The 25772-nt window shown below is 36.1% G+C and overlaps 2 protein-coding genes across 7 annotated transcripts in view; one reads left to right on the top strand and one right to left on the bottom strand.

Annotated features, from left to right (window-relative positions):
* Window positions 1–10474, top strand: part of ANKRD13C (ankyrin repeat domain 13C) — a 90314-nt gene extending 79840 nt beyond the window's left edge. Inside the window, exons 12-13 of the mRNA XM_058717008.1 lie at window positions 2051–2151; window positions 7847–10474. Coding sequence (XP_058572991.1) covers window positions 2051–2151; window positions 7847–7977 — 232 coding nt within the window. The 3' untranslated portion in view covers window positions 7978–10474. The remainder of the gene's footprint in view (window positions 1–2050; window positions 2152–7846) is intronic.
* Window positions 10475–15277: 4803 nt separating this feature from the next.
* The window catches only part of SRSF11 (serine and arginine rich splicing factor 11), a 44312-nt gene continuing 33817 nt past the window's right edge, over window positions 15278–25772 (bottom strand). For 3 of the 6 annotated variants that reach the window (XM_058717011.1, XM_058717010.1, XM_058717009.1), the window contains 5 exons: window positions 22626–22757; window positions 19790–19879; window positions 17307–17423; window positions 16776–16911; window positions 15278–16670 (listed from right to left, as the gene is read on the bottom strand). In XM_058717011.1, coding sequence (XP_058572994.1) covers window positions 16473–16670; window positions 16776–16911; window positions 17307–17423; window positions 19790–19879; window positions 22626–22757 — 673 coding nt within the window. In that variant the 3' untranslated portion in view covers window positions 15278–16472. The remainder of the gene's footprint in view (window positions 16671–16775; window positions 16912–17306; window positions 17424–19789; window positions 19880–22625; window positions 22758–25772) is intronic. The other 3 variants (XM_058717012.1, XM_058717014.1, XM_058717013.1) reach the window with 3 other exon arrangements.

The following is a 25772-nucleotide window of genomic DNA, read 5'->3' on the forward strand; positions in this document are numbered from 1 at the left end:
TAGCCCTCAATCTATAGATCAGAGAGGGAGATTGATAGTTCCCAGATGTGGCAAGGGCATTAGCCATGCATACAAATCTGCATAATTCATCCTGTCTTGGATCCAGTTGACCCATAAAACTGGATACACCAGTTTGATGTTCTAATAAGGAAGAAAATGTGGCTAATTGTAATATGCTATCAATTTTAGGAATTATCCCAATTTCACTGTTAATATGTGAAAAAAACCAGGTACATTAGTATTTATAAAATGTGGTCATTATAACCATTCCTTCTGAAAAAAAGAAACATAGCATATAAAAGCCAGACAAAAAATTCATTCTAGAATATAACATAGGTCAAAGAACAGAAGAAAATTCCTTGTAAATGCTATAGAAAAACGTAAAAGGTACCTGGGTGGCTCAGTTGGTTGAGCGACCGACTTCAGCTCAGGTCATGATCTCACGGTTTGTGAGTTTGAGCCCTACATCGGGCTCTGTGCTGACAGCTTGGAGCCTGGAGCCTGCTTCTGATTCTATGTCTCCCTCACTCTCTGCCCCTCCCCCACTCATGCTCTGTCTCTCTCTGTCTCAGAAATAAATAAACATAAAAGAAATTAAAAAGGAAAACGTAAAAGGAATGTGAAATCAGTGAAATGGATCATTCTAAGATGAGATGATAATAGAATGAAATAAAAAGACTATAAAGCTAAGGAAATAAATTAAGCACTAATAACACTGTTGCAAAATAAATACATTAGAAACAACAGTGAACACAATAGATGTGGCTGGAAAATAAAATTCGATAGTTCATAATGAATTTATGAAAAGAGATTAAAGGAATTGGAGAAGTAGCATTTATGGAGGATAAAGAGGGTTCAACATAAGGATTATTGGTGATCCACTTATATAGAGAGCCTCCAAAATGTAAACAAAATAATATTCAAAATAGGATAAAAGTCGTTTTTTCTGTAAGGAAACCCTGAGTTTGTAACATAATATTATGTTCTTATGAGAAAAATCAGTAATGATTGTAACAATAATTATCCCAATTAGACTATTGGACTTCAGTTGTTGACAAATCCAAAAAAGAGGTTAAAAACCTGGCTTTACATTTTTTCACATCTCTGGCATTTCGGAGACAAAGAAAGTGTGATCAGGTAGTGTATCTGGCTAAGATGTCATTTACATATCAAGGCAGTTGAAGAAAACACAGAAGAATTCAGGAAATATAGCAGCCATGGGTCCACTTTGAAAGAAAAACACTATTACTAGGGGCCCCTGGGTGGCTCAGTCAGTTGGTTAAGCATCTGACTTCAGCTCAGGTCATGATTTCACCATTTGTGAGTTCAAGCCCCACATTGGGCTCTGTGTTGACAGCTCAGAGCCTGGAGCCTCGTTTGGATTTTGTGTGTCTCTCTCTCTGCCTCTCCCCCACGCACACTCTGTTTGTCTCTCAAAAATAAAAATAAACATTAAACAAATTTTTAAAAAGGAAAACACTACTACTTAAAAATGAAATCCATCCAACCAAAAGATGAAAGGAGAAGTTCTGGTTAATGACTAGTGTAATACTGAATCCTGGGAGACATCATGAAATTGTAATTCAGAGGGAAAGAAGCATAAGCTGAAATTTTATGCCAGCTAGATTGCCCTCTAGCAAAACAGAACACTCATTTATGAAATCTGCAAGAAATCAAGGAATACTAAGCACATAAGAGCCCATCACACATAAAGAATTGACAGTGAAATACAGCCACTCAAACAGTGAGGCTAAGAACAAAACTCAGGAAAGTGTAGACTTCAGAAAGAACATGGGCGTAAGCCTTGAGTTCATTTAAGTATAGATCTAAAGTCAAACAAGTGTGGAAGTTGTGGCTTCACATTCAAATGTAAAAGTTGTGAACTTTGACAGTAAAAAGAATAACCAAGAGTCATGAGGATGAAGGAGGTGACATTTCCTCATCCTTAACATGTAGAAGTTAATACTGTCTGAGTTTGATGCATATAGTTATAAAACAACATAAGGACACAATTTGAAAAATGATATTTTTTTCTCCTTCCATTTTTCAGATTATTGAATGTTTTGGAAGTAATAGCTCCCTTCAAGCACTTTAACAAGCTTAGAGAATTTGTTCAGATGAAGCTTCCTCCAGGCTTTCCTGTAAAACTAGGTAAGAGAAAAATTTACATTTCCTAATAGGTAATTTCATTGCCTATTAGAAACATGGAACTGTTTACTAACATTTAATAAGAAATGTGCTTTTGAAGGAAAATGATTTCCTAGTTGCTTATGTTTTTATAGTTTTTCTGTGATTATACGGATTGAGATTCATGTTTTCAACTATATAAAGTGCCCAATGCATTTCTAATTCTACTGGATTTAACTTACATATAAGGGATATGCGAGTATTTTGTACAATGGGGTGTGGGTAAACTTACAATGCACTGTGATAATGTTTTTAACGTGGAAATAGGGAGACTGGATTTTAGCCCTAAGTTTTAGCAGACTCTTGAGTTTCTGAACAGTGGGGATGTTTCTGGGATCAGCAGTCGGTATTCATGGGTAAAGTAATCCTCATTTTTCAGTGTTAATGTTTAAACTTAATTTCATCTTAAGCATGATCTTTAAAAATAGTAAACTCCCATTTGTGCATATTTAACTACTCAAGTATATCAGAAAACTGGGAACAAGACACTATTAAAAGTTTCTTTAGGAGTTTAGACTTATATTTAGCATTAAGCTTCAGGAGAACCTTTCATACCACCCATTTTATGTTTGGATGGCATTAATATGCCAGCAGATATTTAATCAGTGCTTGCTATGTGCCAGATGCTTTTCTAGGGGTTAGAGACAGCAAAGTCTCTCTTAGTGTTTGCATTCCAGTGGGAGAGAAAAATAATATATAATAAATATAACCTTTATATAATCCCTCAGATATATTTTATTTTTTTATTCAACATTACTGAAACCACATTTCACAATAATTAGGCCAAAATGCTTTTCTCTCAGAAATAATGCTTTAATTCCTAAAAATTAAACATAACCTTCTCAACTTTCCCAACCTGGAAGTAAGCATTTTGAGGGTTAAAATGGATTTTAAAGTATGTTTTCAAAATGTCATTATGATTCCCTTTGTGATGAAAAATCACTGGGAACCCAGTATCTACTTGAAGAAACCAGTGATAAGACCTTAGGCAGAAATGATTTGAAAATTAAAGTGATCAAGAGATGGGTGTTTGAGCTGTGGGTAGGGATCATTATGTGAGCATTTCTGCTTAAAATCCCACTGTAATTTTCTATAGCCAGAAAATAGTTGAAGCAATGGACTCCCTTGTAGGTGCTGTATTTAAAGAGGCACAGTGACAAACTAAAGTAGTGGGCAGGGATTGAATATATGACAGTTTCAAACTATCCCTGCATTCACATCTATTTAAGTCCCAAACCCCAAATGCCCACAATACAATATAGACTTGTATGCAAAAGAAAAATCTGATTGTGTGAAAAGGAAAAAAGAGTCTGCAATACTTCTTTGCAGGCATTTCTCTGTTTAGAACCACATTCTTAACAAGGAATTGACAATCTTTTGCTTGTATACTTAAAGTTTTCAGGAATTTGCTTGCCTTTCTCTCTTTTGTCTTTTTGTCCCTCTTTTGCATTAATCCTATAAAACTCTGGTCCTGGGTCTGGGTCCACCATTTCTGTTTCTGTGTTCAGTCTAAAAAATACAATTGAGGGGGAAAATTATGAAAAATTTAGAAATTGTTGTTAAGACAATTGTACGTTTTCAAAATCAGCCAAAGCTTTAAATCTCTTTTTATTCTCCTTCCATTTTGCTCAAAGGCTAAATTTGAACCTCTTTTCACCAGTTCCATTTTTCTTCCACTATTTCCTCCCACAGTCTGAGCAGATGATTTTTGCTTCCTTTGTTCCAAAAAAAGACAATCACGGGGGCACCTGGGTGGCTCAGTCCATTGAGCATCCAACTCTTGATTTCGACTCACATCATGATCCCAGGATTGTGAGATCGAGCCCCACATCAGGCTCCACACTGAGCATGGAGCCTACTTAAGATTCTCTCTCCCTCTGCCCCTCTCCCCGACTCGCATTCTCTCTCTTTGTTTCTAAATAATAATAATAATAATAATAATAATAATAATAATAATAAATAATAAAAAGAAGCTTGCTTCAAAAAAAGATGATCTGAAACAATACCTCCCTATTACTCACCACTCCCCATACAGACTTTTTTTTTTGCGGCAAGTCCCATCTTTTCCTTTATCTTTCCTGTCTCAGTGGAAGTGGTGCCTCTCTTTTTAGCTTGAATAATCTCTCCATTTGTACTATGGATCTGTTTTCCTCCCATCTCTTTTAATTTTTTTTTTTAACGTTTTTCTAATTTTATTTTTGAGACAGAGAGAGACAGAGCATGAACGGGGGAGGGTCAGAGAGAGGGAGACACACAGAATCTGAAACAGGCTCCAGGCTCTGAGCTATCAGCACAGAGCCCGACACGGGGCTCGAACTCACGGACCACGAGATCATGACCTGAGCCGAAGTCGGATGCTTAACCCACCGAGCCACCCAGGCGCCCCCCTCCCATCTCTTTTAAAAAGCTTGCTCTGTCAATCCCCCCTATTTCTCTTTTATATTCAGACTCTCTTCTTTACTGCTTTTTCTCTCTCAGCTGTTAGACTTTGTTCAGATCTATCTCCTTTTAAGATTCAACCAACTGGGGTGCCTGGGTGGCATAATAGGTTAGGCATCGGACTTCAGCTCAGGTCATGATCTCACGGTTTGTGAGTTCGAGTCCCACATCGGGTGAGCACTTTGAGCCCAGCTTCAGGCTCCATGCTTGGGATTCTTTCTCTCTCTCTGCCCCTTGCTCATTTGTGCCATTTCTCTCTCTCAAAAATAAATTAATAACAGAAAAGAGAAAAGAAAAGAAAAAAAAATTTCAACCAACTAAGTAAAATATAAAACAAACCCTTGAACTCTGTCGTACCAGCACTTGCCTTTAATCTTTGCTTTTCATAGCCAGGCTACTTGAAAGTCTACTTTTTATCTCCATGGTTACTTTCTACTTATATTGTAAATGGGAGAAGGTGAAGGGACATAAAGGGAGGCGAAGTTTTTCTACTTGACTTGAACTGCTAAAGTGATGACACCAGGAGACTATGATAAGTTAGTTATATATAATCAGTACCTGGCTGAAGAAGCCATATACAAAGAGAAGAATCACCTCAGTCTTTTTCTTCATCTTCACACGAATGTTCTTGCTGTATGTCTTCACACTTTCCCATGTTGTAAGGACACTTGCCATATTGGATTCGGGACCCCTCTAATGACTTTTAACTTGATTACTTCTGCAAATTGTAGACCTTGTCTCCAAAAATGGTCACATTCTGAGATAGTAGGAGTTAGGACTGGAACACAGATTTTTGGAGGGGAAAGAATTCAATGCACAGCAATAGCCAAAGCAATTTTGAAAAGAATAAAGTATGAGTAATTAGTCTACTCAATTTCAATATTTATTATATAGCTATAGTAACCAATACTGTGTTGTATTGGCTGAGGGATAAATATATAAATCAACTTAACAGAACAAAGAATCCAGAGATAGACCTTCATAAATATGCACAACTGATTTTTTATAAAGATGCAATAGCAGTTCAGTGGAGGAAAGCTACCCTTCTCAACAAATGATGCAGGAGCAATTGGACATCCAAAGGAAAAACGGAAACCTCCACCTGAGTCCTGTAGTTATATAAAAATTAACTGAAAATGGACCAGAGATTGAATTAAAATGTAAAATGTAAAACTGTAAAACTGTAAAACTTCTGGGAAATAAAGAGACAACATCTTACAGATATAGGTTTAAATTTTTTTTTTCAACGTTTTTTATTTATTTTTGGGACAGAGAAAGACAAAGCATGAACGGGGGAGGGGCAGAGAGAGAGAGGGAGACACAGACTCGGAAACAGGCTCCAGGCTCCAAGCCATCAGCCCAGAGCCTGACGCGGGGCTCGAACTCACAGACCGCGAGATCGTGACCTGGCTGAAGTCGGACGCTTAACCGACTGCGCCACCCAGTCGCCCCCAGATATAGGTTTAAACAAAGAGTTCTTAGACTTCGTACCACAAGTATGAGCCATAGAAAGAAAAATCAATGAATTGGACTTTATCAAAAGTAAAGCCTGTTTGCTCTGTGAAATACCCAGTTAAAAGAAAGAAAACACAAGAACTTTTTTTTTTTTTTCTAAAATTTTTTTTGTTTATTTTTTTGAGACAGAGAGAGACAGAGCATGAACGGGGGAGGGTCAGAGAGAGGGAGACCAGAATCTGAAACAGGCTCTAGGCTCTGAGCTGTCAGCACAGAGCCCGACACGGGGCTCGAACTCATGGACCACGAGATCATGACCTGAGCCGAACTCGGCTGCTTAACCGACTGAGCCACCCAGGCGCCCCCACAAGAACTTTTAAGACTCATCAGTAACAAGCCAATTACAAAAGGGCAAAAGACACAGACATTTCATCCAAGAGGATATATGAACGGAAAACAAGTGCATGAACAACGTTCAGTATTATTAGCCATTGGGGAAATGCAAATTAAAATTAAGTATCACTTTACATACCTAACAGAATGGCTAAAATAAAACATGTGACAACACCAAATGTTTGTGCAGAGGTGGAAAAGCTGGATCACTCCTTACGGGTTGAATTGATTGTAAAAGCCCCAACTAGAAACAACCCGGCAGCTCATTGCAGGTTTTCTTTATCTCTTCCACTCTTACTATGTTTATTATTGATATTTATATTGTTAAATATAAATATCTAGTGGATGCTTTTCCGTTATCCTTCTTAATCTCTCCAGGATCTGTAGCGTTCTATTTTTGTAGAGTCCTGTCTGAATGAATGATAGTTTTTCTTCAGATTTCCTCTGACTTGATAGAATTCTCTCTTGATTTTCTTCCTGCCTGTCTGGCTGCTGCTTCTGGAGCACATCTCTCCTTTTACTCTTGTCACCTTACATTATATTCTCATTGCATCTGCTAAAACATAAGCCAAAGCACGTTACTACTCTGCTGACAAACTTTCATTGGTTTCCCATTTCATGGAGAGTAAAAGCCAAAGACTTTTTCTGGACCTAAAACCCACTTGATCTAGGTCCCTGTTTCTCCTCTAACCTCATCTCCTCCTTATCTTCCCCTCATTGGTCTCTTAGCTGTTCCCAGGATACACCAGACACTTTCTTTTTTAGGGCTTTTGGACTTGTTCCCTCTACTTGGGATTTTTTTCCCCCTCTAGACAACTAACTGTATGGTTCATACCTCAGGGCTTTGGTGAAAGGTCCAGAACTCTTACCCCAATTATTCCAATTCTGATGGGATTTTTTTATCACATATATTTAAATGATGGATTGTAGTCAGTATTTTAAAACAAAAGGGACTAAAGTATTTCTTTTGTATTAGAATGATAATACATCAGCTCAGATTAAGAATAGCATCTATGCTATAAGAAGAAGAAAAGATGCCAGAATGCAAAAAGTGCAAATGTTTCTGTCTCTTTGCCCCAAGTAAAAGATAAAAAGACCGGTGGAGTCTGGCATTACAGTTTTAAGACTGGGAAGCAATGGGAACTTGTGTTTTTGGTGTGTTTCTTGATGCCTTGGTGTGTTTCTCTTTTCACCAATAGAAACCCTTCTCCAAACTAGACACACTCACTATTAGACATATTTTAGGATTTATCAGTTCCTTGAATAATGCTTTTTTACATTTGAAGGAGTATGGATATCTCTAATAGTATTTACAGTGTATAAATAGATGATCACGTTATTTTACAATGTTATCATTGATTGTTCTCTCTAGATATTCCCGTGTTTCCTACGATCACAGCCACTGTGACTTTTCAGGAGTTTCGATATGATGAATTTGATGGCTCCATCTTTACTATACCTGATGACTATAAGGAAGACCCAAGCCGTTTTCCTGATCTTTAACTGACATGGAAAATGATGTCATCTGACCAAGGAAAGCAAGAGAATACAGAGACCCCAGAAGTGAATCCAAATAGAAGGGACAAATATTCAGCGGAGAAAAGGGAATTACATTGAATCAACACATCAGTAAAATGATATGATGAAATGGGCCTTTAAAAAGAATTTCAGCAAGTTTCCTGATGTGCCATTTTCAGTCTTTTTAAAAATATACATATTGTAAGTGTAATAGTTTGACACCTTAATGACCCTGAGTACTTCTTATGTAAAACAGCTCTAAGTGCTGTGATTTGTTTTTAAAGATTTTTACACTTCTTGTTGAAATATATATGCATATAAATATATCTATATCTAAAACACTCCTGGACCATTAACATAAATTAAATGTCTTAAGAGATATGAAGCCCTTTTAAACTTGTCATCTTATATTCAAGGTGATATTTATAAATACTCCTTCAAGCTTTGTTTTCATAAAATGTAAACTATGTAACATTATGTATAGTTCAGTAATTTGAATGTTCAATATAATGAACTAGAAGGAATGCAGTTTTCTGTAGATGAATGAACCAAATGGTAACCATTAAACAATTGCATTTATATGTTGCAATACATTTCAGAAGGAGCGTTCACTCTGCAGGGAATAAGGTACCTCCTTTAGCACCTTAGTGCAATTCATCGTGGTGCTATTTGTTTTTACCTGAATTCTTTCTTCAATGGAAAATGTTTGTTACTAATCTTCCTTTCATAGAACCTCAATTTTTTTTTCTAAACTTGAGTTTAAAAGTCCTTTTTGTGTTCATGATAAGGTGTGGTTAGCATGCTTAAAGATACTCCTCTTCCAAATCTCAGCACTTTAAAAATACTCCACAAATTTTTAAACTTGCTTCCTAATAACTGCACATCATTCTGATTATTTTGTTTTTAATGGAACATGGATGCATTTGTGTCAGTTTTAAAAAAACAACCCACATATTTTGGACGTCCCTACATATTTAATGCTTTCAAAGTAAGGTAAAAACATTTTATATGCTAACAATATTTGTTACAAGCTAAATTCCAGAAATGTACACAGGATCGACAATTCCTACTGTTTATTTTTTTAAGTCACAAGAAAATATTTATTGATTTTAATTAATCTCCGAAGTGAAATCATGCGTTACTCATTTTTGCATTTAAAATTTTTCATATTTATTCCAAGATGGTTTGAAGGTCCAAGAATGAAAATAAATTAGGGAGAATAATGTATTACAGTCATAAAATGTTATGCTGTATTAAAGAGCTTAAAGAAATGTTTTTTAAATGTGTACTGATAAATGTGTCAGAATGCATCTGTCAAATTTTGTAGAATGACCAAATAGTTTAAACTTTTTCCAGGATTTTAACTAATTTGAATGAATTTAGAGACTTTTATTGAAGAGGTGATTTATTTAAAAACCCAAAGCATCAACCATAAGAAAATTTTATAATAAACATCTTTAAAGCTGCATCTTCCATGCTGAAACATACTACATTGCATATATTGACATTTTATTAAATACATTTTATAATGAAGTAATCATAGTTAAAAATTCAAAGACCAATTACTACCTTGTGTGGGTCTGTTGAATTTTGTGGAAAAAGTTGGTAAACCCAGATTAGGTTTATTGAATAGAAGTTGATCCCTATTATTTTGGGAATGCTTGTTGATCAAGTGACTTGGAGATTGAATTATCCTGTCGGTGATTATATGAGGTGTGAGACACTGAACAGCAGTGGGCACTGTTGCTTTTAGGCTCCCTCGCTTTGTGGGAATATGGTATGCTTCAGGAGTAGACTGCAGATTTTTTCATACGTACAGACAACTTAGTGGATAAGAAACATGGTAAATTGCAGCTTGGGATTTATCAAGCTCCTAAAAGCTGTGAATATTTTGCTGGGGTACACTGGAGGTAGGAAGACTACTGAAAACTTTTGCACTTGGATTTTGTTTTTAACGCTTATCTTCTTCTTTCATAAAGAATAGTAGATTATCCATTCCAAATTTTTTTTTTTTTTTACTCTCTCATAGAAGCTTATTTAAAAGTTCAGTGGGTGATGGGCACCCATATTAAGGAGAGCACTTGTTGTGATGAACACTGGATGTTATATATGTGATAAATCACTAAATTCTCCTTCTGAAACCAATACTACACTGTATGTTAACTAACATGAATTTAAATAAAAATAAAATTAAAAAGTTCAAATTTAATGAAGCAATCAGGAAAGACTTTGTTTAAGAATTCTTCAGTCTTTGTTGAGAATCCCCAGTCTTTCAGGGATCAGCCCCTCTGGGTTGATCCAGGTTTTAAAAGGGCAACCTACTATCTCCCATTCTGGGTGGGATACGAGCCTACATTTCTGTATTATGTATTATCACTCCACCAAAATGTCTTTTATCTGATCACAGAGGGCAAGCAAATGTATCTCTTATGATGGTGAAAACAAGGAGTTAATTAATGCAAATAAACTTTTCACAATATTAGACTTTTCAAAATGTGCCTTTTAATCCAGTTAATGAAGCTATGTATGCTGTGTTTCAAGTAAGTAGATCAAAAACCATATATTTTGATAATCTCACGTGAAAATCTAGATTTTGTGTCGATTTGTTTAAGTCTATAAAATTCTGTATGCCTTCCAACTGTGACTGAAGAAACTGTTTAAACTTGGGAGACTGTAAAATGGTCACCTGACATGGCCCTTTACAAGTGCTAAATATTCCTGCCACCTAGTACAGAATCAGAGGAGATAGGATTCTTGTCTTCAAGAAAATTGTTCCCTAGAGACAGTTTGCCTCTGTGTGTAGTCATTTGTATACAGAGAATTGTCACACGTCACAAAAGGGAAGCATAAAGCAGATGCTGTGATTATGGGGAGGCAGGTCCATACAGTGGTCTGGAAATGAACGCATTTTCAAAGAAGCCGATAGCAGCTGTAGCCAAAGAACTACCAACGGCTGACCCTTGAACACACAGAGGTTAGCGGTGTCAACCTCCCCCCACCCCTGCAGTCAAAAATCCATGTAACTTTTGATTCCCCCCCCGCCCCCCCACATTTAATTACTAACAGCCTACTGTTGACTGGAAGGCTTACTAAGAGGTGATTAATATTTTGTTCATTATATATATTATATATTCTTGAAACAAAGCTAGAGAAAAACATTAAGAAAACTATGAGAAAATATACTGTACTATATCAAAAAATCTGCATATAAGTACAGCGGTACAGTTCACACCCATGTTGTTTGTCAACTATAGTTTCTTTCTCCTGCTTAGAACTGGTGTTGCCCCCCACTCACTCAAAAATGGGTTTTCCTGGTGGTGTTCATGTACAGTTTGTTATTCACACCTTGGGGGATGGTGGTAAATGATTGTTTTTGTGAGCCTAGTCTTTCAAATTGAGAGTGAGTAGCATGGGGCACAGTATGTCTCTACTGTTAACTCTAGCAAAAGGTAACTTAACCATGTTTTCAGAATCAACAAAATGCATCCTTACCAAACTTGTTATATTTGAAATTAGGAAGTTTCAAAGACGACTGATGGTGAAACTTGCCCCAGAGATAATTGGACAGGAAGTGTTAAACCACTTGTAAAGACAACAAAATTCAACTTGGTAAAAGCCCATCATTTGTATACTATGAATTAGCAGAAACTACCTTTGTAAAGCATTTTATGTCAGAAATCTGTGGCAATAGTATGTCCTAGTCAAACCATCTCAAGTATTAACATATTTTTCGGATCATGTGATCATTCTTACAGTACTATCCAGTGATGAACTTTAAAAAAATTTTTTTAAAGGGTATCACATTGTAACTGTGTGTGTGCGTGTGTGTGTGTGTGTGTGTGTGTGTGTGTAATGTTTATTTTGAGACATAGAACAGGGGAGGTGCAGAAAGAAAGAGAATCCCAAGCAGGCTCCGTGCTGTCAGTGCTGAGCCCAAGGTGGAGCTTCAACTCATGAACCATGAGATCATGCATGACCTGAGCTGAAATCAAGAGCTGTTGGCTCAACCGAGCCACCCAGCCATCCCTCCCTCCAATGATGAACTTTTAAAACTGTTACAGCTCAGTTTAGAACAGTGCTTTCAGCCACAATGGCACCTATGGTACACAAAATTAGAATTTCACGCTGGCCACAGCACCTATAAATACTGAAATAAAGTCTCTTAAGGGCTTTAAAGAAAGGTACTTGGCAATCCTTCCTGAATTTGATCATGCTTTGCAGGTGAAAACAAAGTAGAAGCTGAGTGTAATGTAAAAACAAACCATCACTTATATCATCTGTACCTCTCATAGAGTTCTTGGTCACTAACGGTGGCTAACGACTGGCTTTAGTATTTTAAATAATGAATGTGGGTGGTGTGGGAATTTCAGAGGACAGGACAGAAGGAGAAATTTCGTAGTTTATATACATTGTGGCTTCTCAGCTGGCCCCTTTGGGATGATGAGGCAGTAGCTGGACCTACAATTGCCTCACCTTCCCCTAGATCCTCCTTCAGCTTCTCAGACTATCAGCCAGGACCGTGAAGGGTCCTAGTTTCTGCAGGACACCCCTGCCACTGAGGTCGGAAGCAAACAAGACCTGATGGACCTAAGTTTCAGCCCACCCTTGTGGGCTCTGGCTCCTGTGTGTGGTTCCATCTTACTCCTACTCCTCCCAACTATCCAGCTTCCACTGTAGACTGCCAGTGGGGCTTCAATCTCCAGCATTGCAAAGACAACAAACACCTTTGAGACTCCTTAACCAGCCCTCAAAATTAAGGTCAAATCTCCGTAAGAAAGGTTGTTTCCAGTGATTCTGCTCCTCTGAACACTGAAAAGAAAAACATTCTTAACCTATATGATACCTGTCTTCTGAAACTTGATACTTAAGCAAATTTTAACTTTTCACAGTGAATGAAAACAGGCAGTTTTTACACCTGGCATATTGATAGCATTGTACCCTAACTGAAAAGTAATATTAAGCATCATTTGGATCATCCCATTCTTTGTGACCCTAGACCTTTAATTTCTATGTACAAATCATACATTAGCTAACCAGCTTTTTAAAAAAGGACATCCTTTAAAAAAGGACTAATTTTAATGACGTGACCTGGGAAAATAACCTTCACAACAGAAGACTTTTAAAAGAATGTGAACATCACTTCCCCGATTTTTGTAAGGACAGAATTAAAAAAAAAATTAGTTCTATCAGATCCTTTCTCTGTGAATTCTTTGATTACCAATAACATCTACTAATACACTTTAAGTATATTCTTTAGAATATTCCCACTGGTAAATTAGCATGGTTCACATATGAATTATTTTGCTAAAGAATGTCTAAATGTATTTCACAGAGACTTCGACATAAAATGAAAACGGCATTCAAAATAAAACTGAATAAAGCAATCTCAAACATCTACAACTCCAGATTAGTCTCATTTAGAAAAGCTGCTTGTGTCAATAAAGCCTCAGTGATAGACATACTCTTAAAAGTACCAGTAACATTTGTCACATTGACAGTTAGCTAAAATGAACACAATTACTGTACCTGATCACAGAGAAGTATTTTAGAACAGGGATGAAATTCATTAGCTTAGATTTGAGGCAAAAGGAACAGAAATCTTAATTCCAGCTTGAAAGGTCTATCTTCAAACAGCATGCCCTCCCACCACATCCCAAGTACATAATCTGGTGCCCAACTGGAGAAACTGGCATTGGTTTTGCTAGAGGAAAAGTTGGCTTGTGCCTGCTGATACTCACCACAGAACCTTAGTCAATTCTAAGATGCAACACCAAGGTTAAAGAAAATTAGTTTTTTACTGTTCCAGTGAAAGCCTAGTTTGATTTCCCCAAGTACCTAACATTTTCCTATGCTCCACATAATAGGTTATCACTACCAGGAAGGTGATCCAAAATCCGGTCACAAAAAGAAAAACATAGCCTTCTCCAAGCCTTATCTCCACACAATTTATCTTAGAGATTCTGCTAAAACATTATCCCAAACTAATTATTGTACAGTTTTGAAAAGCTCCATAATCAAATGGCAGGTACCATTTACTGACCTAGGCATATTTTTTTCTAGCTACCAAAATTAATGGCAAAACCCCATTTTAGACAGGAAAATGAAGGTAAGAAACAGGTCTCCCACCTGGTGAATGAAACCAAAGTAAGAATGGACTCTCATATAGCCTACTACTTCTCATTCACTCCTGAAGGATTGAAGTAAATAAATAGGACAAACATTTTTCTAACAAAACCACCTTTATTTTTAAATCATTTTTACTACCAAATACAGAACATAACTCAGCGTGGAGGCAGTATTCACTTGATTTCAACTGATTATGTGGTAAAGGGTTGTGTCCCCAGTGCAACCCTACCTTTGTGCATAAAATGTTCACTGAAGAATAACCTAGAAGTGTGGATTCCCTTCACTGTTAGAATCTTAAGTCAATGGCACTATTTTAAAGCCAAAAATTTCTTAACTGCTTTTGAAAAGTTAGTATATTTGTTTTTATTCAGAGATTACAAGTGAGGAAACAGGTTTTACTATTAGGTTTAACCACATGAAACTGCCAATATTTTACTTGTTTTTTGACTTACAAAAATGGCAATGTCATATGGTTCAACCCTTACTAAAAAAGTTTTCGAAAGTTTAAACAAATGTCATTTGTCTTCAACTTTGTTTAAAAAACGCAATGGGACCATTACTAGAACTTTTTACTCACTATAGACAAAATTCCTTTGATAAAATCTTTAAAAAGTTACTTACTACAAACTGTAAAAACAATGCTGCTTTTCTATATGGCATTTTAAAAGTTAAAAAAAATTATACTCAAACTTGCATAAAAAGCTACAATTCCAAGTCTCATTTTCTCCTTAATGCCAGCCAAACACTACTCATTTCATAACTGAATAAATATACTATTTAGTATTTTACAGTAGATACATACCATTGACAGTTTCTATACTATTCCAGAAAAGGCAAATATTTATATTTCACTGAAAATATAAATTTACTAGATATAGGTGGGATCATTTATCCTAAAGTTAACTGCTTTACTCAACCCCATTCCTACGCCCAGAATATGAGAAATAAAATTACACTAAGACTGTTTTAGATAGAAATAAAATCAACTTTGACAATTCTGATGGCAACTAATCGCTACACTGACGGATTTCATCTCATTACTGTATTTCAATATGTGGACTGAAAGGGGAAAGAACTTGATTTGTAAAATGAATGAGGTAAATGTCATACATTCAACAGTGTAAATAAATACAAATACAGTTTTACAGGAACATGAACATGAGTTTAAGGGTTTTATTATCAAAGTCTTGTAAAACAATTTCAGAAACTGTACATCAACATGGCACAGACTGTAGCCTACTTTTGTTTTTACTGCACAAAAGTGAAGCTTGAAACTCCTGTAACTAAGAAAACAGTTGCCTAACTACTTTGCATTTAACATGGAATCACTGTGTGCATAAGATTACTACTGCAGTAACAGTAACACAAATTTATTGGTTTTATACAACTTGAGATCAAATAAAAAGTACATTATCAAGTAGATTTGTCTTATTTTAAAAGCATATGAAGGTCAATTTAAAATGCACTACCCTCTTTTTCCAACACTGAGATTAAAACAAATTAATAAGAGTGGAAAATTGAAAATCAGGACAAGAGATAACTTTTCTCTTACAGATGGACTCAGGATAGGCAGAAGTTTTCACTGATGTAGACGTGGAATAAATTATTTCAGGAAAAAAAAAATTCCCAAACACCTTATGAAAAAGTATACAACTCTACTTCAAAATATGCTATTTACTCACTGCCAAAGACAGTTTCATTTGAAATCTTGCTTCTGTAATTAAAGCCTAATCAGCCATCAAAAAAGGTTAGTGCATATATAACCTTTCAAAGTTAAACAAAAGCCACAAAAATTTAGCCGCAAGGCTTAAAGGATTATCTATTTCAAATGTTCATTTTCAGGTGTAACTGTAAGAATGTTAATTTGTCATGTCAACAAACAAGACCATAAGTAGATCCATCATGTTGGAGGATTTTAATGACATTTAGGATATTCCTGCCACAATAACATGCAATCAGTGCATTCCCTACATGGCTCTATTACGGCAATGAATCAAATTCTAGAAATACTATAAGTGAACTTACTTATAATAAAGGAGATCATACAACATAAACAATCCATGCCTGCTGTAGATGCATGCAGCTTTTCATTTTTGTTATGAAGCAGCACCAGAATAGTAAAACTGCTTGGATACTCAATCGGATTTCACCATGTCAAGAATTGGTTACTCATGTGTCATTTTCTAAAAGCTTTTGGATGTAAATAACTAATATCAATATCAGGAGCTTTATAACCATTTATAACTCAGAGCTGTATACATCAAGGTTTGAGATGAACAAATACAGCATTAAGAAATCACACAAAGGAATGACACTGATGCATGTATACAGTTGGATTCCCATGGAGGCCATATTCAGTCACTCATATCCATGTCTTCTTCATGATGATCATCCCCATTCACTTTGGATTCTCTTAGTGAATCACCAGTTCCCTTTTCCACAGAACATTCTTTTGTTTTAGGGGAACTTGGTTCTGTTGGCTTCTTCTCCTCTTTTTTCTCTTTCTCGCTGTCATACCCTTGTTCCTCTTCATCGTAATCCCGTGTAACCTGCTTTGCCAAGGAGAATAAAAAAAGTAAACGTCTTCACAGAAAAACCACTTCTTAAAATTACCAGCACTACCCTAAGTATCTAAGTAAATTAGTTTGGAAACATACTTTCACATCTTTATCACTCTCTGATTTTCTTTCCCGATCCTTTTCCTTATCTTTACTTTTCTTCTTCTTGCTTGTTGAACGTTCTCTTTCATCTCTTCTTTCTTTGTCTTTATCTTTCTTCTTCTCCTTTTTATGTCTAGGATGACAGCAAAAAATTCTCAAAAAAGATGCTTTAAAGGAAACACTCAAGAAGTTTCACCCTTAAGTGTAGCAGTAAGTTTAAACTTCTTCAGATGGTGAGCCTGACCCGAATTCATACGACACGAAGAACAAAGATCCAATTTCAAGATACCGGATACAAGCTGTGCACAAATAATATAGGCAAGAGGACTGGAAGCGGGTTACAGGTCTAAACGCTCACTCCCAAACACTGTTTATTAGAACACAGTCTCAAGCATGGAGGGAATGAATAGATCAGCATGTTCTTAAGCACTTTAATTCCTGAAAAGGAAGGAAAAGTCTAGAATTTTAAAAATAAAAACAGTTTCTGAAATATAGAGAAGTACAGATCCCTATGACTAATATTCTTACCTCCTAGGGGATGGTGAGCGAGACAATTTTCTTTTAGGTGACCTAGGCTTTTTAGGAGATCTTGTGCCACTCCTACTTCGTCGTCGTCGTCTCTCTCTAGAAACACAAATGTGCAAACTAGACTTTAAAATACAGTATTATCTAAAATATGCAGACACATCATAGCAGATGTGCCCATGAGAGAGCTCCACTATGAACTCCTACAAGTTTCTGGTAATGAAAAATCCATTTATTTTCTTTTAGTTTTTTTTTTCTTTTTTTAAAGATTTTTTGTAGTAATCTCTATACCCAATGTGGGGTTCAAACTGACAGCCCCAACTTCAAGAGTCGCATGCTCCACAGACTGAGCCAGTCAGGTGCCTCCAAAAGACCCATTTTCAAATACTGTTTTGAGCTGAAGAATCAAACGAATAATAAACAGCTGCAATGTTTTTGCAAACTGTGTGCTTTTTCTTTAATGTCCTCAAGAAAACCTTAAGTTTTCTTAAAGACAAAAGTTCTAATGCGTGAGGAAAAAGTCTGAAGTAAATGTTCAGAAACTGGTTTAAATTCAGTGGCTAGAACAGGTATATAAAAGTATGTTGTGATATGAAAGTCAATTGCTAATAAACTCCAGAACAATTTTTTTTTTTTTAGGTAAAATTCAAGGAATAGAGTTAGTAATAACAGAGATCAAACTAACTCCCCACATTCCAACAAATCATGTTGCCATCAACCCTGCTTTGAGCAATTGTTTTTAAGATGTATATAGCCTTTCCCATCTTTAAAACTGTGGGTTTTTCTTTTCTTTTTAAATATTCTGCCTGCCATTGTTCTGAAATTTTTTTTTTTTTTTTTCCAACGTTTTTTATTTATTTTTGGGACAGAGAGAGACAGAGCATGAACGGGGGAGGGGCAGAGAGAGAGGGAGACACAGAATCGGAAACAGGCTCCAGGTTCCGAGCCATCAGCCCAGAGCCTGACGCGGGGCTCGAACTCACGGACCGCGAGATCGTGACCTGGCTGAAGTCGGACGCTTAACCGACTGTGCCACCCAGGCGCCCCGAAAATTTTTAAGACTTATAAGATGACCGTTATTATAATTTAGGCACAAAAAATAATCAAAATCCCACATTTTCGGTTGTCTTTTTTTAAAAAAAGCTTTTCGACTCTTACAGCCCTGGGACCTCTACCACCAGAAACATTACACACAACTTTTCATTCATCAAATATTTATTAAGCTTGTCAAGTCTGTATACCTCACTCTTTTTGCTACCGCTCTGTGTAATCGAAACTCCAAATACCCTAGACAGATGTTTTGTATTTGTCACATAGTATGTATGCAACAAAAATGTAACATCTATCAGTACATTTTCTTTTTACTGCTGAATAATATTCCATTGTATGAACATACCATTTTGTTTACCCATGTTAGTTAATGGGCACTGGGGTTAACTTTTGGCTTATTATGAACAATGCTATTATAAATATTCATGCAAAAGTTTTTGTGTGGAAATTAGGTTTTCATTCCTTTTGGGTACATCCCTAGGAATGAAACTGCTGTGTCAAGAAATTCAAACTTTTAAGGAATTGCCAAACAGTTTTCCAAAGTATCTGCCCCATTTTAAAAATATTTATTTATTTTTAGGAGAGTACAAGTCGGGGAGGGGCAGAGAGGGGACGGAGGATCTGAAGCAGGCTCTGCGCTGACAGGCTGACAGCAGCGAGCCTGATGGGTGGGCTCATGAACTTGAACTCATGAACTGTGAGATCATGACCTGAGCTGAAGTCAGAAGCTCAACCAACTGAACCACCCATGTGCATTTTACATTCATATCAGCAATGTTCAGAGTTCCAGTTTCTCCACATCCTCACCAACCACTAGTTACCATCTGGTTTTTAAAATATGACTATCCTAGTGGGTGTGAAGTGTTTTTAGTTTGCATTTCCTTGATGACTCATGTTGAACATCTCTTTATGCACTTATTGGACACCTGCTTACCTTCTTTGGAGAATTGTCAATTCAGATCCTTTGCCAAATTTAAATTTGGTTATTTGACTTTCTATGATTCTGCACATGTATTTCTGTACATCCTTTCTATGATTTCTGAACAAATCATATGGCCTCTCATTTTATCAATAAACCACTATGTATGTGGATATTTTAAGTATGACTTACTATAATAAAATGAACTTAATGTAGCAATTCAGCATACATGAACATTAAAACTTAACTGTTAGGAAAAGAACACAAGCAAACCAAATCAGGACGTGAAATGTATACGGCAAACATAAAAACTGACCTTTATAATTGAATTTCATGTCATTTCAAATGTAACACCATAAAACGTAAACAGAACTTTAGGTTACTCTTCAAAATTGCCTTAAAAAAACTTCAGCGCTGAAGTATGTACTGATGTACTAGAAAACATTTAATGCTCACAGTCTACTATTCTTGCAAACAAAGTTTTAAAACATGCCAAGAACTCTTAATGCCACCTTACCTGCTTGCACTTCTGGAACGTCTGGCTGTGCTATAACTTTTTGGTGGTGTTTTGGAACGTTTCTTTTCTTTATCTTCTTTCTTTTTTTCTCTAATAGATGAACACAATTTATGAATGCATAAGAAGAGTCAGCTAATATAAATTAATATAGCACTACAAAAAGCACAATGAAATCTAATCTCATTCCTGAAAAATGAATGGTATTCTTATAGAAACAGTATGAGAATAATAGCTCAAGTGGCATATTTGTAGGAAATAAATTTTAAAAAATCCCATTTTCCTGGTATTACACATAAAACTCTCCAACAAACAAAACAGACTGTATGATGAGAAAATAATAAAGGATGATGGCCAATTTCTTGGTATATACTCTGGCAATAAACACCAATAGTTTTAATAACTGCTTCTAGGCTCTTCAAACCTCTTCTCTCAGCTGAGTACCAGTTTCCCAACCCACCATGGCTCTATGTCCTCTACTATCAAGCCAAACCCCACAATGTGCCACTGGATTTAATCGTCAACATTACCAATATTCTTTTTTTTTTTTTTTTTTTTAATTTTTTTTTTCAACGTTTTTAATTTATTTTTGGGACAGAGAGAGACAGAGCATGAACGGGGGAGGGGCAGAGACAGAGGGAGACACAGAAGCGGAAACAGGCTCCAGGCTCTGAGCCATCGGCCCAGAGCCTGACGCGGGGCTCGAACTCACGGACCGCGAGATCGTGACCTGGCTGAAGTCGGACGCTTAACCGACTGCGCCACCCAGGCGCCCCAACATTACCAATATTCTAAAGCACATACTCTATGTTGTTAGTTAATTTCACCATGGACCAAGTCAACCTTCTACTTTTGTTTCCTGCTACATATTCTGGGCTATTCAGTGCTATCAAAATAATTCCCATCATAATGGACTGTTGCTACAACCATACCTCAACTTCTCCAAGACTCTGGGCAAAAGGTAACCAATGTCTTTGTTGAATGACAAGTCCTTTAACCCTATAAACGTATACATACCCATCCTCAACTATTCTATAATTTTAGACATTAAAGTATCTCTTTTTTTTTCCCCCTAAGCTAATTGCCCTATGCTACAGTTTCTATTTCACTCCTTTCCTTCTCTGGTCACCCTGCTTCCTTGAGTTACCTCCTCTCTTCATTCAAGTCTTTACCATCTAATTTCCAATTACTCTAACAGTCCCTTAAGGAGACCCAGTCATGTTTCCACAAGCTGATCCTTTATCAGAAATCTTTTCAAAGTACAAATCTGAAAATAATAGCTCCTGATTCCATTAACTTTTCCATCTGGAGACACTGCCTCCTGGATCAGGTGTGTCTAAGTGTGAATAACACAGCCTTCCGTGTGTCACCTGTCTCCTTACACTTTTCCGACCTCATTTCCTAGTTCCCCTACACCAAAATACTTGTTTTCCTAAGAATGTATGCTAACTTTGTAAACTACGTTCTATACCTGAAACCATGTTCTTAAATCCAGTCAAATCTTTCAGATTTTTTTTTAATCTGAGGGAGAGAGAGAGAGAGAGAGAGAGAGAGAGAGAGAGAGAGAGAGAAAGTGAGCATAAGAACGTGGGAAATAGGCAGAAGGAGTGAGAGAATCCTAAGCAAGCTCTACATTCAGTGTAGACCGTGACAAAGGACTCGATCCCACAACCCTGGGATCATGATCTGAGCCTAAATCAAGAGTTAGATGCCCAACTGACTGAGCCACCCAGGTGCCCGTCAAATCTATCAGAATTCAATACTCAGTCACTTCTCAAGTCTCTTCTAACACGACTAACAATGATACTTCCTTGGTAATCACATTAATCTCTCTTATATAAGAAAAGTTCCTTGAGGAAAAGAATGCCCAATTCCTCTTTGTATAATAAAGGTTTCATTACGCAAGTTTGTTTGATTGATTGCATTAAGATGACTCACTCTGTAAAATATAGTAACAAAGCCTCCTTTCCCAGTTGAGTTATATGCTCACCAAAAAATAAATTCTTCTGGATACCAGTTGTCTTTATTATTGTAATTACATAATTATACAAATGGATAACAGTCTAAAATAAAAGGTCTGCTTCTAAAAATTTAGGCAAATATTAAGGAAATTGATAAGAAAAGTTGCTAAAAAAACATTGTGAAACTATGTGACAACTAAAATTTGAGAAGAAAAAATTTAGTCACTTTTAAAATGTGGTAGTTCTCTTGTCACCTTAAAGGTGGCTGAAATGAGAAAACAAAAACAATGATTTGGTAGATGTTACTCAGGACTACATATTAACTTAAAAGGGTCTGGCCCTAAATGAAAAAGACTACTGAATGGATTCTTGTTTAAGTCCAAATAAAATGTTAAGGTAGGATGTTTAATGAATCCTTCAACTTTAGCCTTCTGCTGGTTCCAAATCTTGGGATGAGACACTCTCATGTGTGGTTCAGCAGTTCTTAAAAAATATTTATAAGGTGCTGACAATGACATTTGTAAAGATGAATTAAGGCATGGCTGTCTACCATGAACTCTTTAGCAGACCAAAGGAACGGCTGGTAGCACTATATGCTTAGCAGGGTTGAGTGAAAAGAAGGAAATGAAAGAAGTGGGATAGCTAAGAAATTTTATTACAAAGAAATTATTATCTAGGTTTTCAGCTATAAGGAGAAGCCTCAAGTTTGCAAAAGGGCACAAGAAAACAAATGTCAGTCTCCTCAAACTTTAAAGAGTTTCTTCTCCAGTCTAGTCCTATCCCCTTTCACCACCTCTTTTGTCATTAAGTAGCACTGTATTTAAGTCTTGGAAACTCTAAAATTTGTCTTCCCACTCAATGTCAATGGTCTACTGTACCTGGTTTTTGATGTGCTCCTTGACCTTCTACCTCTCTCTCTGGAATGAGATCTTCTCCGTCTTGGACTTTTGGATCGTCGCCTACTTCTTGACTTAGAATGTGATCTCCTTCTTGATCTGCTTCTTGATCGCCTAATAATGCAAAAAGAAAGCCAATACACATACATAAATGTAGAAAGACTAGCTCTGTAACTGTTTCATTTAGCATCAAATGATTCAGACATATGGGTTAACCATCAATAAGTATGAGTAATTTTGTCAGTTGCTGATACTATTCATTTAGTCCATAAATAAAACATCTTTGATACACTAGAAATTAATACTTTTTTTTTAACACCTGGAATTTCTCACCTTACCTGTCAAAATAGTCCTCCTATGCCCTACAAGTCTGAGCCTAAAAACAGTGCTAGACAATGAAGGAAAATAGAAAGTTATCTGACTCATTTGCATCATCTTCCACAACTACACAGAATTTTATCATGTATCTTATGTGAATCCTCACTACTGCAGGTTAAATCTATGTATCTATTACCAAATACTTACATATTCTTACCATGTGCCTTACAAATACTCGTTCTCACAATAAGCTTGTTGAGTAGGTACCATTCTTATTTGCATTTTTTAAATGTAATCCACTTAACGTGTTCTTGCCATCTATGATTTTTAATTGTTCTCTGAGATATTATTTCACTTGATTTACAACTTAAGAGATATCCGAGCAATGCAGATTTATATAAAAATATGCAACTCAGCACAAACTGTCTCTTTGACTCCCATTTCCCGTCAACATGATCATTATCTCTAAGTGATCACCCCTTTCCAGTCCTGTAACAGAAGTATTTCTCTCTGTGTCCTCTCCTCCTTTACCCCCAATCCTATATACTTTCTCTTCCAGAACTTAAGCACAATTAACTTTTTGATGTTGTCAATGATCCTCCTTCTTATATTTTATCCTCTTTTACAAATAATTAAAAATAAATTGTATTGTTTGCTTAAGACTTTTTTTTTTTAAGTAGGCTTCATGCCCAGCATGGAGCCCAATGTGAGGCTTGAACTCACAACCCTGAGATCAAGACCTGAGCTGAGATTCAGAGTTGGATCCTTATCGACTGAGGCACCCAGGCGCCCCAAGACTTTTGTCATTTAACTTATAGGGACCATTCAACTTGTTTCTAGGGAAAATTTCTAGTATAAACTTTTTGCATTCACTTCTTCAAGTTGTCCAGAGGATAGACACTTTAGAAATGAAAAAGATTTTTGTGTTCAAATCTCAATTATTAAGGCAGCACATCTAAAACATTCTCTGAGCCCATTGTTTGAACATGGAAAAACAACAGCACCTATATTACAAGTACTTGTCATTTAAAATGAAATTAAAAAGTTCAGCTCTGCGGCGGGGCAGGTTGCCTGGTAGCTCAGTGGGTTGTATGTCCAACTCTTGATTTTGGCTCAGGTCATGATCCCAAGGCCATGGGACTGAGCCCCGTGTTGGGCTCTGTGCTGGCATGGAGCCTGCTTGAGATTCTCTCTCTCCCCCCTCCCCTACTCACATGCTCTCTCTCTTAAGAGAAAAAAAAAAAATAAAAAAAAGGAATTCATGGGCACTTGAGTGGTTCAGTCAGTTAAGCTTATAACTTAAGGCTCAGTTCATGATCTCACAGCTTCTGAGTTCAAGCCCCGCGTCAGGATCTCTGCTTAACAGCTCAGAGCCTAGAGCCTGCTTCGGATTCTGTGTGTCTCTCTCTGCCCCTTTCCTGCCTGTGCTCGCTCTCTTAAAGATAAAAATTTTAAAAAATATAAAAAATAAAATTCAGCTCAGTGCCTTAGTGTAGGTGTACGTAAGAAATACTGACTGCCTTCTTTCCTCTTATTAATGTGCTAAGATGGCTTCTTTTGTCTCATTATCTCAAACTGGTGTTTCAAAACCTATCACTAGTGTCTTACCAAATTCAAATTTTTGTAATTAAATTGTGATTTAAATTTTTGTAATTAAAAATTGTGATAAAAAAAATCTTTTTTTTTTTTTTTTTTTTTTACTGTATTTGGAAACTACTATGAACAATCCTTCTCAATACATGTCTACAGCCTAGGAAATGTTCATGTAATACTTACGTACCTTTCTGTAAGCTTAATAAAAATGGAGAGTATATACATGTCTACCTTATTCAACACTCTACTCTTAACAACTACTATGTTGCCTAACTTCAGGAAAGGGAAATAATAGTATATTTTGGGTGATATGGAATACAAAATATCAGAATAATCACTTTCTTCTTGAAGGTTAAAAAAAATTCTGGAAAATAAAAATTGATGTTACTAGAATTAAGCACTACTCATCTTTTGAGGACTCTGGCTTTAAGAAAACTTAAAGCCAGAAAACTTAATGGTCAATAACCATTTAGCTAAACTGAGTTATTAACTCCTTTTTCCTGCCTTTAATGTGTACAGAAAAATTACAGATGTAGAAAAATTCATAAGCACATTCTTAGTTTCTTTCTAAACAAAAGTGATTAATAATACAAAATATCTTAAAAAATTCTAATAAGCAGGGGTACCACACCCATAAATTTACTAAGGTCCTGAAACAGCTATTTTTTTTTTAAGAGTGATGTGCTGTAGAGCCACTTTAACACACTATCTTATATGAGCTCTTAAAAAAGAAATCAAAAATATACATAGCATATTAAAAGTTTGTTAAAAGTAACTGGTCATTTTACAGATCAACATGCTTAAGATACTACAACCCATAATAATTCTGTTATGAGGTGTTGTTTATTACAAGTGTCCAAAAACACTCTGTTCAAGGAAATACATGTTTCATTGTAAATATTTCCCACTGGTCATATTAAAATAATTCAAATTAAAATCTGAGAACGCTACTATGTAGTTTGGTATATACAGAAGAAAAAAAACTTAGGTTCTCCTTTTTACTGTAAACTAAGCTAGAATAGCATGGTCCTGGAAGATGAGGATTATAAGTAGGACCAATATTTCACGTCAGAGTAAAATTTTAGTTGATCCTGAACAAACAAAAATGAGTTCCTCAGGTGCAGGTGAAGATGTAGTAAAGATCATTAGGCAGAAAGGAACATTATGAGCAAAAACGTGGAGGTACACAGAAAATGTGGCTCCTTGAATACTAGTGAC

The sequence above is a fragment of the Neofelis nebulosa genome, chromosome 2 (genome assembly GCF_028018385.1).
Source record: "Neofelis nebulosa isolate mNeoNeb1 chromosome 2, mNeoNeb1.pri, whole genome shotgun sequence".
NCBI lineage: Eukaryota > Metazoa > Chordata > Mammalia > Carnivora > Felidae > Neofelis > Neofelis nebulosa.